General features: G+C 38.8%; 1 protein-coding gene across 1 annotated transcript in view; it reads right to left on the reverse strand.

Annotated features, from left to right (window-relative positions):
- The window catches only part of gpc5b (glypican 5b), a 132920-nt gene that overhangs the window by 39803 nt on the left and 77851 nt on the right, over window positions 1-15266 (reverse strand). The window contains exon 8 of the mRNA XM_060940505.1: window positions 6306-6444. Within this exon, the coding sequence (XP_060796488.1) occupies window positions 6306-6444 (139 nt within the window). The remainder of the gene's footprint in view (window positions 1-6305; window positions 6445-15266) is intronic.

Here is a 15266-nt window from a genome sequence, read left to right on the forward strand (position 1 = left end):
TTTCCGTAGGTGAAAACCACTTCTTTATTGGTTCATAAGCTAGTCTTGTACCGCTCGCCGCCAAGTTGAAAACGTTAAAGTTCATCTCATCTCAGCAACTCGTGTATCAAAATTTTCTACGAGTTGCCCAGTGGAAAATACCACAAGAGGGGGCGTTCATGTGTGCTTTCCATGTCGGCGTTTGGTATTTACCATAATTCCCATAGCACATGAACGCACCATACTTTTATAAACTAAAAAGTGGACTAGAAGTCACGGGCGCAGATAGAGGGGGGGACGGGGGGGATTCGTCCCACCCAGATTTAAATTCACCTCGTTCGGTCCCCCCCACTTATAGGGAGGAAAAAACGTCTATGCTGTCTTTCTTTGCATAAGGCAAACCTCACGGAAAAATCAAAAGACTAATTACCATTCGGTTTATTGAGGTGCACAGCAGTACATACATAGTTGCAACTGCGCAGACTGCACAGGTTGCGAGCTCGAGCTTGGTTGCTATGGTTACCCACAACAAGTTTGACAGGCATATCGGGGACAGCTCCTCCTAGTTCAGGACCCCAACACGGCATGATGAAGGGTGCCAAAAGGCAGAAAACGATTGCATCGTTTTTTCAAAAAAAAAAAAAAAAGACTGTAAGTAAACTGTGCCTTACTTTATCATATCACCTTGCAATTTTTTGATAGTCTGTTCAAAGTAATGTCGTAGTGAAAGTAAAATCGTATGGAGTAGAGATGCCTTTCTGGTAGCCTCCTTCTTTCGGTGGTAGCCTGTAGATACAGTGCTCAGAAGGCAGTTTTAATGTTTAATCTGGCGTTCCCTGCCATAATTTCAGCGAGCATATTGTTTCATAAGGAAACTTTGCGAAGAGTTGTTGACTGACTGCCGCTCACGCAACACACAGGCATAGTTAGAAAGTCAGGATGCACTGGTTTACACTTTACACACACACGCGTAGCCCAGCCTCTCGCTATGTTTAACAGTTGGAACTTAGCAGTTTTAAAACTAGTTTTGCAGTTTTGCAATTTCTGTGCGTGATGATAATGTGTAAACTTTGGATTTCCATAGGCTATGTTAAAATGTTATCATTGTCCTGGCCTGCAGGTAGTTCCTGGTGATGGCAGTGAGGGAGGTGAAATAACATGTATACACACACTACCGTTCAAAAGTTTGGGGTCACCCAGACAATTTTGTGTTTTCCATGAAAAGTCACACTTTTATTTCCCACCATAAGTTGTAAAATGAATAGAAAATATAGTCAAGACATTTTTCTGGCCATTTTGAGCATTTAATCGACCCCACAAATGTGATGCTCCAGAAACTCAATCTGCTCAAAGGAAGGTCAGTTTTATAGCTTCTCTAAAGAGTTAAACTGTTTTCAGCTGTGCTAACATGATTGTACAAGGGTTTTCTAATCATCCATTAGCCTTCTGAGGCAATGAGCAAACACATTGTACCATTAGAACACTGGAGTGATAGTTGCTGGAAATGGGCCTCTATACACCTATGGAGATATTGCACCAAAAACCAGACATTTGCAGCTAGAATAGTCATTTACCACATTAGCATTTATAGAGTGTATATATATATACACAAAATGGAATCATTTGCTGACAGCTCAGTCCCCCCCAGTTCAAAAATCCTATCTGCGCCCCTGCTAGAAGTGTGTAATGAGTAAACCAATAGTATATTTCCAGTATACTACAAAGTATACTTTAGTAAACTAAAAAGTGGACTAGAAGTATAAAACAAGTAAGCTCATAGTATGTATACTATGAAGTATGCTTTTGTAAACTAAAGAGTGGACTACAAGTATAGAACTAGTAAACTATTAGTATATAAGTTTACTTGTAGTATACTTGCAGTACAAAATAAAAAAATACTAGTTGTATACTCAAAGTTTACTTCTCTTAGACTTAAAATATACTTTTTATAAGCTAAAAGTGGGCCAATTTAGTCCCAAGAAGTATCAGATTAGTTTATTTACAAGTATACTGTAAGTACATTGATATCCGTATACTTGGTACACAAAAGTATACTTAAGGAAATATACTTTAACTTTACTTAAGTATACTTAATAAAATGAACTTCAGGCTCTTTTTGATAAGGGTAACTGTGTGACTTTGGAGGAAACCCATACAGACACAGGGAGAACATGCAAATTCCACACAGAGAGACCCCTACCAACCATTGGGTTCAAACCCAGAACCTTCTTGCTGTGAAGCAACAGTGCTAACCACTGCACCACTGTCCTACCCTAATCTGTAACTAAGCCATGATTGAGTTTTACTTCATTTTATCCCTCAGAATTACACAGATTAATATGTATTTAAGACTGCGATATGTAAAGGTAATATGTTCTGATTGGATGTTCACCTCACAAGTGAAATGAGACACCACACTCCTGCTTGTAACAGGTGCAGAACTACATTAGCAAACTAAGTTATATAGCTAGCCATTATCTGTTAACTGTTTAATTAACTGTTAAGATAATGCTCACAGGCATTTTTGGATAATAAGACATCTTTTCCAACATGGCAAGTTTAAAAATATTATCTAACTTTATGCCAAGGCAATAGTTAGTTACCCTGACACCAAACTACAACTACAAAAATGATAAATTTCTAGCACAGTTAGCTAGTTTAGAATTCATCTCATCTCATTATCTCTAGCCGCTTTATCCTGTTCTGCAGGGTCGCAGGAAAGCTGGAACCTATCCCAGCTGACTACGGGCGAAAGGCAGGGTACACCCTGGACAAGTCACCAGGTCATCACAGGGCTGACACATAGACACAGACAACCATTCACACTCACACTCACACCTACGGTCAATTTAGAGTCACCAGTTAACCTAACCTGCATGTCTTTGGACTGTGGGGGAAACCGGAGCACCCGGAGGAAACCCACGCGGACACGGGGAGAACATGCAAACTCCACACAGAAAGGCCCTCGCCGGCCATGGGGCTCGAACCCGGACCTTCTTGCTGTGAGGCGACAGCGCTAACCACTACACCACCGTGCCGCCTAGTTTAGAACTGTTAAAACAATTTAAAAGTAGGTGAATATTAATTCTACCATTGATGACTGGGCAAAGTTAACCTGCTGTAAACTGAATGGGCATGACTAACCTTCTGTAAACTGAATGGCATGGCTAAACTGCTGTAAAAGTGACTGGGTATGGCTAATCGCTGTAACCTTTAAGAATGTTTGCAAACTATATTTGGCTCTTTTATTTCAGAAAACAGAGGAGCACTCAGTTTTCCATTATTTTATCTCAACATAAACCTATTATCACCCTTTCCCAATAAGAGGTCTGAATGGAATCTGGGAGTTTTTTTCCAACCAAGTGGCCAATCACGAGGTATTTCACACCTTTCCCCTGCAAAAGAGTCAGATTTTGGATGACAGAATTGGTTCAGCTGGTCCAGCACCAAAATAACAAGGATCTGGACCAAGTACTTTGGTCCGTGGCTTGTTGATCGAAAGCAGTTCCAGTTTTTTGTTTCTTTGTTTGTTTTTGGCATGACCAACCTTAAAATTAGATGTGAACAAAACACGAACTAAACATTTTTCATTATTACTAGAAATATAGCAATGAATCAATGGCTGAGGAAGTAAAAAAAATATTTCCCTGACAAGTGGAACAAACTTGAGAGCAATACTGCTTGTGCTAATTCTAACAGTGACAAAAATGGTTTCTGGGTGGAAAAAAAGAAACTGTACCTCTGTTTTACAATTTATAGTTTAGAAGTTAATGAAGTTAAAAATAAAATGTGGGTGTATCCCACAATCAAACAGCAATTCAATAAGCAAAATCAACAGAAAAATAATTTGAAAAGAAACAAAAGCAAGAAGCCAAAATTTTGCCATTACTGCAAACATACTATATACTCTCAAATCTTGAGATGGGAATGCCCCATTGTTGTTATTTTTGCAATCAGTAGTAAACTTTGACATCTGATTATGGGATGTTTTAGGTCTACAGAAGTGGTTCTTAAAAAGGTTCATAGATTCCCTGGGCCAGCGTAGGCTAGAATGTGTTTTTAACTGTGGTTTCATGGCTTCACTCTTTGCTGATCATGTTTTTCCATGACTTTGAGTTGGCAAAAACAACACTTATTTCCATGGCTGTACAACTTGGTACAGAAAGAGTAAACACACACACACACACACACACACATATATATATAAAATGTATGTGTGTATATTTTATATATATATATATATATATATATATATATATATATATATATATATATATATATATATAAAGTGTGTGTGTGTACTGTATGTATATTGATCTGGTCAGTCTCTGTGATTATTGATTGATTCTGAACTTGGAAAATGAATTAAGATGGACCAGCTGTCTCTGATACTGAACTGTCTCCATCCACAGCCTCTTTTGGCCTCGATCCTTATTATTTTGGGAGCTGGAAGAGGAAAAACATCCTTTGAATTCTTAGACAGAGTCCATTGGCTTGACAGTGGCAAGCTAACATCTTTCAGATTTAGTTTTCTGATGGGATGCACAGCACCTCAGAAATGTATTTCATGTCTCCAATTGTAATTGTTTTCATTTTTGCAGTCTTCTGAAGTCCTAGTAATCCAATAAGATATCGACAGAACTTGGTTTTCCTTAAAATGCCAGTGCAGATTTTAAATGTAATTCTCTGGAAAGCAGCCTGCTGGTTTAAATCCTGCTACTGCCAGCATTGTGTGTGTGTGTGTGTGTGTGTGTGTGTGTGTGTGTGTGTGTGTGTGTGTGTGTGTGTGTGTGTGTGTGTCACTGGGGCATCCAAAATTTGCAATTTCCAGATAAAACAAGTATAATACTAAATAACATCATCTATTTATTTATTTATTTATTTATTTATTTTTATTTAACCTCCTGGCTAATCAGGTTGCAATTTGTGAGGAAAATGAGAAAATAGTGAATATGAAGGACATGTGCTCATGCTGGTGGAGAATTACTGTTGTTAGTGATTATATATATATATATATATATATATATATATATATATATATATATATATATATATATATATATGTTAAAATATTTAATTGCAGGTATTCCAACATTGCAATGTAATTAAAAAATAAAAACATGAGATATTTTGGGACAATCACAATCAATTGTGTGTGATGTGACAGCCCACATTAAACATGGTTGTATATAGTGAAGTCACACAAGCACCTCAAATTATCTTGACTTTCTGACACCAAACATGAAGGCAAACAACCTCCTCATCACCAAAGTTACACCAATCTTTATTAGAGAATCAGTTAGACTAGTTAGTTAACTGACGCTAGCTAGGACTGATAATATAAAAAATAACCATAACAATGATCTTATCATAAAAACAATCCAGCTAGGTTTTTTTCTTTTTGAAAAAATATGTGATATCACCCTTAATGGTTTCAAAAGATGCCCTTTACTCAATTAATTTGTGTAAAACTGCTGACTGACATGATCACTCATTGGATGATACTATTTTCCACTTGTGAAGTCATAAATCTAAAGTATTTGCATTCAAGTGCACCATTAATTCCTGCTAGCTATGTAATCTCTCTCAGATAAGTTATCTCAAGCAATACTTCCTAAAATTCTATTATAAAACCATTCATAATACTATAACCAACTGGAGAAGTAAGCAAGTGTCTATAGCATTATCTTTGCAAAACTGTGTTGAGGGAAAAACAACCACTGAAATTAAAACGAAATTAAGATTGCAAAATGATTTCTGAAGTGCCTACAGGTACAAAATATATCATCAAGACATATTTATGTGCAACATTTACCTCAGGAAATTGTATTTTGAATTAAAATTTTGAAAGCAGCACTGAAGCAGCACCAAGCTTGGCGTACAGTTGATTATGTATGTGTTGTATTGTTAAGGTTCAAAAAAATGGAACAGGACCAGTAGCCTAAGCTGACCTTTAGAAGATCAGTATCAACCATGTGTTTTCTTTTTTTAATGTCATTGATTGTCTATTGACTGCAGTGTACAACATATTTCCTGATGACTGAACATGACTGCATCATCATTTAAGCACTTCCATCATCCCTTATATATCTTTACACACTCACCTTTTCAGGTTATAAATGTAAATTTAACTACCTGATAAAGTCTGTCTGAATTCTAATGCACTTGGGCCACTTGATTGTAAGAAAAGCTACAAATGCTAACCCCGCCCCAAATCCTAACCTTAACTTCATAACCTTTATTAGTTGAGTAGGGAAAATGATTTAATTTTATACCTCAAAAACAAAAAAAAAGTTTGCATTCATAGAGATAAAATTAAAACACACCTATTTCCTCTTCATCCTCTCCTGAGCCTTCACACCCGTCTTCATCATCACAATCGCCACTGGTTTCCATTCCACTGCCACTGTCCACATGCAAGTGCTCTTGCCGCCCATCATCCAGTCCTGTTTCAGCCCACATATCCTGTAAAACACCACAACAATCACAGTCTAGATTTGTGAGCTATATATTCAAGTGAAGTCTATCTGCTTCCCAGCACTGGCTTTTAGACACTATATTTGACTTCACCTTACCATTTCCTTTGGTTGAATTCTTCGCCATCTGAAGTGCTGTTCCAAAATTGTGTTATATATTCACTATAATTTAGTTAAACTGCCAAAACAGAAGCGCTGATTTTTAAAAAAAAATTATCGACTAAAGTATAAAGCAATATACTTGATATTTTTGTTTAATGTCAGCAAAAATAAATTATTTAATAATCGAAAGGAAATTCTCAGTTTGATTTTTAATTGTTTAAATTTTTACAACTTTACCCATAAAATGTTAAAATTTAAAACAGTGCAAAATTTTAACAACTAATCAGCCACTTTCAGAATTTGTAACTGCTATTTTTTAAAAAAGGTTATAAAATATTTTGGGATACCTGCAATGTCATAAAAGTGTATTCTGACAATTTATTACCATATCATTATTATATCATCATATTGCCTAGCCATTACAATACTTGCTATGAAGGAATCTGTGGTTGGTTGAAAAGAGCAACTGGACTTGCTTGACGATTCTTGAAAACGTTTCGCCTCTCCTCCGAAAGGCATCCTCAGTTCTGTCTGACTACTAGGGAGTATCCAGTATTTATTCTCTCATGGATCATCATAGAATCCGAATCAGAATGCTGATGGCTGCATTGTGGGCGGCTGATAAGATGTCATAGACACCCACCTCTGTTCAATGATGGTCGTTCCAGGTCGACAAAAATGAACGATCCACTCTGGCTAAGATGTCTGCCAGTTTTCTGGAAGTCCTCTCATACTCCCGCACCAGTCGAAGGGATCTCATCCCAAAGTGCGTAGAAACATATCTGTGAAGAAACTCAGTCGTCCAGGTACATAGTAATCTGTGGTTGGTTGAAAAGAGCAACTGGACTTGCTTGACGATTCTTGAAAACGTTTTCAAGAATCGTCAAGCAAGTCCAGTTGCTCTTTTCAACCAACCACAGATTACTATGTACCTGGACGACTGAGTTTCTTCACAGATATGTTTGCTATGAAGGACAACGTTGAGAGGTTTGGTCCTGACTTTCTCTCTTTTCATTCATTTGTCTAATTGATTATATGATTTTCATGTGATCAGTGATCCTCATTTATCAAGCTGAATACATATTAATTTATCTGTGAATATTTTGCAGACACATTTAGAGGCTGTCCACACGGCAACGGATTCAGGTGAATCTGATAAAATTGTTTATCGTTTCGGCCTGGCGTCCACACGGCACCGGCGTTTTGGGTGCCCCAAAATGATATTTTTTGAGAACAGGTTCCCAAGTGGCGGCACGGTGGTGTAGTGGTTAGCGCTGTCGCCTCACAGCAAGAAGGTCCAGGTTCGATCCCCGTGGCCAGCGAGGGCCTTTCTGTGTGGAGTTTGCATGTTCTCCCCGTGTCCGCGTGGGTTTCCTCCGGGTGCTCCGGTTTCCCCCACAGTCCAAAGACATGCAGGTTAGGTTAACTGGTGACTCTAAATTGACCGTGAGTGTGAATGGTTGTCTGTATCTATGTGTCAGCCCTGTGATGACCTGGCGACTTGTCCAGGGTGTACCCCGCCTTTTGCCCGTAGTCAGCTGGGATAGGCTCCAGCTTGCCTGCGATCCTGTAGAAGGATAAAGCGGCTAGAGATAATGAGATGAGATTGCCCATGTGGACGTGATATTTTTTTAAATAAAATCTCGTTGCTGTTGTCGTGTGGATGTAGCCTTACACAAAAAAAAACGCTCAGAAAAATGTCTCTATCCTATGAGAGCTCCCAAGCTTATGTCAATTTACATATCAAGAGAGTCACTAAAGTGAACATTCAGATCGTATGATTGACTAAGGCTACATCCACACGACAACGGCAACGAGATGTTATTTAAAAATATATCGCGTCCAAATGGGCAACAATCAGTAAAATATCAGGTCCATATGGCAACGCAATGCTTGCTGAAAACGATGCAATACACATGCCACACCTCTAGGGGCGCTGTAAGACGGTCCCTTCGGAGACACCAGAACAATAGAAGAAGTAAGGATGCATATTAGCCACAAAGTCAGGAAAATCTGTTTGTAAAATTACATTATAATGACCAAATACAATGAAAAGTATTTTTCCAGTCTCACCTGTGAAAGGTAATCCCATGTGATCTCGTTTGGATGGCAAACCTGTTGGTACAGTTAAACGCAGCTAATCTTTATTCTCCGCTTTGACCTCTCCAAAATGGCGGCGAGGATGACCTATGATTCTATGCGGAAGGCGGTGTCTTTAATGGTCTGGAATAAATTGAATGCTAATTAAATAATGATTAATTTGCTCCTCTACGCCCTTTTTGAGGAATGTATTGTAGGACTTAAAACCACATCTGAAGAGGTGAGATTGCTCTTTTTTTCTCTATTTTTGCTGGCGGGATTGACTCTCTCTCTCTCTCTCTCACTTTGCACCATTACACAATAAATATTCACAGTGAAAATATTTTGTAAGCGCGTTTCATGAACCAAGTTATAGGATTTGTTGACAACTCGCATCGCAATGAGAAGATCATTGGCACTACTGGTGTTAAGAATCAGACCATTTCATAAATGAATATTTTGCTGTAGAGCTGCAGTGTTTGTACAATTGCATGTTTTTGCTTCACTATTACTGTCACTATTCTGCTTCTTGCATTACTACTGTGAACTAACACTGAACATAATAATAATAATATCTAAGCTCGTGTTTCACTCTCACTAGTGCTCTGTAAGGCTTTTTCCTGGTGATATTCGTTACACTTCTACCCGGCGTGAAGCACTCACAGTCATGTGGTTGTGACGTCATCGTAAACAAATCCGTTTTACTCATCCAGACGACTTCACAACGGCAACGTTGCCAGATCTTTCCACTCTGGAACCCGTTCTCAAAAAGATTGCGTTTTGGGCACCCAAAACGCCGGTGCCGTGTGGACGCCAGGCCTAAACGATAAGCAATTGTATTGGAGTCACCTGAATCCGTTGCCGTGTGGACAGGGCCTAAGAGTTACTGCATTTTTGTGTGGATTTTCTTCCCATTCTCAATTAAACTAATTCCCACCCACTAGTCAGGTCTCCCCCCTTTCATACGACATCTACCAACCAGGGAAGGCTTGCTCTGAGATACGTGAAGCCATCCAATCGCATATTTTTGACATGCTGTTCATTCTGCATCACAGGGCTGTGTAACACACTCAGAGTAAAATTGCTATCTTCCCTCTTCCACATACATGAGCTCACAAACACCAACAATTGGCTAGTGTTGCTGTGATTGACTTCCCACCCAGAGAGCACTTAGGAAGCTGTTTTCAGTTTTATGTGACCATTTATGTAGGGTTTTTTTTAGTATCACTAAGTGTATGAAGAATATTTTAATCAAATGTTTGTAAATCTAGCGGGAATTTTTAGCTCATTTTGTCCTATGAAAGCATTTACATACAAATTTGCTAAATGATTGATAAATGAGGCCCAATGTCTGTGAATCTGTATTTTTATATAATCAAGAGTCTCTGAAGCCTCGTGTTATCTGAACTGTCATCATTTGCACCGTTGCATTTGAAAGAAAGGGCATATGTTCTCCAAACAAAAAGCTACATGACACAGTTATGAAAGAATGTGTGGGATATTTGCCAAACACCAAGGAAACAAATACTGTGAAAATGCAAACTCCTTAAACTCAGATGAGCCAATGACACATTCAGGGTTTTTCCCATCCACTTTAACTATCCACAGAAAAAAAAAAAAAAATGATTTGATGGGAATAAATCTGGAATAAATCTCACAAGTTGATGACCTGGCGACTTGTCCAGGGTGTACCCCGCCTTTCGCCCGTAGTCAGCTGGGATAGACTCCAGCTTGCCTGCGACCCTGTAGAACAGGATAAAGTGGCTAGAGATAATGAGATGAGATGAGATGAAATCTCACGAGTCATTTTTGACATTTTCTGATTGAGTTATCCTTACAAAAGAAAAAACCCAATCCCTTCTTTAAAAGCTTTTCTATTAAAAACTTAATGAAAACTAATTCCCTTCTCTGTCTTTAGTTTGTTTATAAAACAGTCTGTACTTTATGGGCCTCATATTCTTTAGCTGGAGTAGAACTCCTTTTCTGTAGCAAAACAAAGAATGTTTTCTCAGATAAGATATAACATTTCTTATTTAGTCAACAGTGGATGGCAATGGATATTGAATGTTTTTGGATTTTAAAAGGCTAATGGCAAAGTAGCCTTTAACACTCACCACCTCAAGCTCAGTGAATCAGTTTATTCTTGGCTTGTGTTCAACTGTCTTGCAAATGGATCTTTTGTGCTTAAAAAATCAGTATTCCAATACAAACCTGTACATTCCGTTTCTTTTCTACACTATAACTGGCCTTCATTTCTCATCCACCTGACAGAAACTGCAGTAAAGGAAAAGTGCAGCCAAGCGGATCCCTTTGAAGCAGGTAAATAAAGCAAACCCACCCACACAGTCCAAATAACCGCTCCGACAGAGGTTTCCAGGCCAGGAGTCACAGCTCATAGCTTATAATACCAGCCAAGGCAACAATAAATTGTGTATGGCATGCAGAGTAGCACATGGAATTGCTCAGGCGTAAATTCCATTTTTATAGCAGGAAAATTCTCAACATATGCAGTGGTGGCAAGATGATGAATACTGCGTAAACTCAGGGCACGGAGATGAGAAATATAAAAATACATTGTCTAAAAATTAATCCTTCTTTTCTTCCTGTCATATGGTGTTACTATAGTAAGAATCTGTTTATTTTAGGGCTATATACAGAGTTGGTGACTCTGATGACTATATATTCAGAGTCAGTTACTTAAGTCCAAAAGTTACATTAATATTTACAGGTCCTTGTATTCAGAGTTGGGTTATGTAGATGCTTAAGTCAATTTTCTGTGCTCCCCATTCAGACTATTAAAATCACCAGCATTTTGTTCACACCTCTAAAGTTGCCAGATATTTTGTTAGTAGAAATGTCAAAGATGAGGTTTTTTGAGGTTCTAGACTACCATCTTTAAATACAAGCTCTTGCCTTTAGGCCCTTAAAATAAGGGAAAGTAAATATGGACTGAAGATGGAAATAGCATTTTTTTTCCCTCCGTTTGCTGTCAAATGTAATATGATGTAACATTAAAACAAGAGACAATCTAACAATGAAAAAAAATTATATACGAATAAGAAAATGGAAAGCATTGAAATAAACATCAGAGTCTAGTATATTAAAATATATTGCTGCATGAAACAAAACCCAAAAATAAACACAGTTTGCTGATCAGGGCAAGTGCCCTGATGTGTCCCCACATGTTTAAATTAGAAATAAAACTTTATAACAGCAATTTATCCATTTTAAGAGTTATGATATTGCTAAAAATAGGCTTACCTGGCTGCAGTCATTTGCCCTGAAACCGGATATCTGCTTGTGACGTAACCAATTCACTAGTACTGTCACAGCCTGGTCCAGTCCATCCATGCCTTAGATTGTGGGACTTCCAGGCTGGCTCCAGGACAGGAATTCAGTCCTGCCTTGCTGAAGGCCATTTCCTGAAGCGGCACTCCCACACCTGCTACCACTCCTCTCCCATCAGCCAGGGCTTTTTAAGAACTGTTCGGAGCTACTCCATTTGCCAGGCTGTCTCTTGTAGACTTTCCTTGTCTCGCTACAGTTAATTGGTATTGTGTCTTCTTGATTCCACCTGCCTGAATTTTTCCTTGTTTTTCTGTCCAGTTTTTTGTCCCTGTTTTTGCCTGCCTGTTCTTTTGAATTGTGTCTTTTGCTACCTCGGCCTGGATTTCCCTTGTCCCTGTGTTCATCAGTTTTTGTGAAGATTTTTTCTGTCTTGTTTTTTGTCCCTGATCGTGTCTACCTGCTCCTGTGTTTTTGACCTCCTGGCCTGTTTTTTGACTACCGATTTTTGCCTGAGCCCTACTGTACCTTTTGCCTTTCTGCCGTCTACTTCATTAAAGAAGTTTTCTCTTTACACTGCTTGTTTTCTGAGTCTGCTCTTGGGTCCTCACTTCACCTCAGCTTGCCACCCCTGACAAGTACACCATTTACCTTAGTAACACAGAGCCATCAAATAAAGGCTTCTAAGTCTAAAAAATTCCCCAGGCACCACTGTGCTTGCTCTCTCTCTCTCTCTCTCTCTCTCTCTCTCTCTCTCGGTGAATGTGTGCACACACACGTGTTTTCACTGCTATAGATGGGTTAAATACAGAGAAAATTACTTCACTGTGCTGTAATGTACAACCCCGATTCCAAAAAAGTTGGGACAAAGTACAAATTGTAAATAAAAACGGAATGCAATAATTTACAAATCTCAAAAACTGATATTGTATTCACAATAGAACATAGACAACATATCGAATGTCGAAAATGAGACATTTTGAAATTTCATGCCAAATATTGGCTCATTTGAAATTTCATGACAGCAACACATCTCAAAAAAGTTGGGACAGGGGCAATAAGAGGCTGATAAAGTTAAAGGTACAAAAAAGGAACAGCTGGAGGACCAAATTGCAACTCATTAGGTCAACTGGCAATAGGTCATTAACATGACTGGGTATAAGAAGAGCATCTTGGAGTGGCAGCGGCTCTCAGAAGTAAAGATGGGAAGAGGATCACCAATCCCCCTAATTCTGCGCCCACAAATAGTGGAGCAATATCAGAAAGGAGTTCGACAGTGTAAAATTGCAAAGAGTTTGAACATATCATCATCTACAGTGCATAATATCATCAAAAGATTCAGAGAATCTGGAAGAATCTCTGTGCGTAAGGGTCAAGGCCAGAAAACCATACTGGGTGCCCGTGATCTTCGGGCCTTTAGACGGCACTGCATCATATACAGGCATGCTTCTGTATTGGGAATCACAAAATGGGCTCAGGAATATTTCCAGAGAACATTATCTGTGAACACAATTCACCGTGCCATCCGCCATTGCCAGCTAAAACTCTATAGTTCAAAGAAGAAGCCGTATCTAAACATGATCCAGAAGTGCAGACGTCTTCTCTGGGCCAAGGCTCATTTAAAATGGACTGTGGCAAAGTGGAAAACTGTTCTGTGGTCAGACGAATCAAAATTTGAAGTTCTTTATGGAAATCAGGGACGCCGTGTCATTCGGACTATACAGGAGAAGGACGACCCAAGTTGTTATCAGCGCTCAGTTCAGAAGCCTGCATCTCTGATGGTATGGGGTTGCATTAGTGCGTGTGGCATAGGCAGCTTACACATCTGGAAAGACACCATCAATGCTGAAAGGTATATCCAGGTTCTAGAGCAACATATGCTCCCATCCAGACGACGTCTCTTTCAGGGAAGACCTTGCATTTTCCAACATGACAATGCCAAACCACATACTGCATCAGTTACAGCATCATGGCTGTGTAGAAGAAGGGTCCGGGTACTGAACTGGCCAGACTGCAGTCCAGATCTTTCACCCATAGAAAACATTTGGCGCATCATAAAACGGAAGATACGACAAAAAAAGACCTAAGACAGTTGAGCAACTAGAATCCTACATTAGACAAGAATGGGTTAACATTCCTATCCCTAAACTTGAGCAACTTGTCTCCTCAGTCCCCAGACGTTTACAGACTGTTGTAAAGAGAAAAGGGGATGTCTCACAGTGGTAAACATGGCCTTGTCCCAACTTTTTTGAGATGTGTTGTTGTCATGAAATTTAAAATCACCTAATTTTTCTCTTTAAATGATACATTTTCTCAGTTTAAACATTTGATATGTCATCTATGTTCTATTCTGAATAAAATATGGAATTTTGAAACTTCCACATCATTGCATTCCGTTTTAATTTACAATTTGTACTTTGTCCCAACTTTTTTGTTATCGGGGTTGTATATGTGACAAAAGCTTCTAATTCTAAAAATCTAATCTGAAATTTTCTCTAACCATGTAATTTTACTGGCAAGAAAATCCACGAATCAACAGACTTTCATGAAGTTTAAATCTCACTCGGTTAGAGAACACATATGCAATACTGTCACTGATTCTAGTAAACAATGTTGTTATAGCAATGCGATTCTTGCTGTTTAAAAAGATTGCTTTTCTCAGTGAATAAAAGCAAAACTCCTGTGTGGAGTTTGCATGTTCTCCCCGTGTCTGCATGGGTTTCCTCTGGGTGCTCCGGTTTCCCCCACAGTCCAAAGACATGCAGGTTAGGTTAATTGGTGTCTCTAAATTGACTGTAGGTGTGAATGGTTGTTTCTCTGTGTTAGCCCTGTGATAACCTGGTGACTTGTCCAGGGTGTACCCCACCTCTCTCCCATAGTTAGCTGGGATAGGCTCCAGCTTGCCTGAGACCCTGTAGAACAGGATAAGTGGCTACAGATGGATGGATGGATGGAAAAGCATGTCAGATAAAACATACAAGGAAATTAATTTTTTGGAAAAAAAAACAAAACACTGTGAGTAGCTGGTGATGGAGTTTATAGGTAGTAAAAGGCTCCCAAAGGCTGGGTATGAGTCTGTTCACTGTTTACTTGTGTGTTCACTGCTTCAGTGAACAGGCTTATTTTTACACCCAAATGCATGACATTTAGGCATCTTCAGGGTTGTTTACAACAATTTAGAAGCGGTGTATATCTGCTAGATCTCAGCCTCGGTAAGTCACAGTGTGTAAGTGCCACAATCTCAGATTCTCTGATGTAATTTGTACTCAGAGCATGATATTTGAACCTTGGAGAGACTAAGATGGCAGTGCACAGGGACTTTTTTTTTAAATAAAATTTGTACAT

Source organism: Neoarius graeffei, chromosome 15 (genome assembly GCF_027579695.1).
Source record: "Neoarius graeffei isolate fNeoGra1 chromosome 15, fNeoGra1.pri, whole genome shotgun sequence".
In the NCBI taxonomy this organism is placed as follows: domain Eukaryota; kingdom Metazoa; phylum Chordata; class Actinopteri; order Siluriformes; family Ariidae; genus Neoarius; species Neoarius graeffei.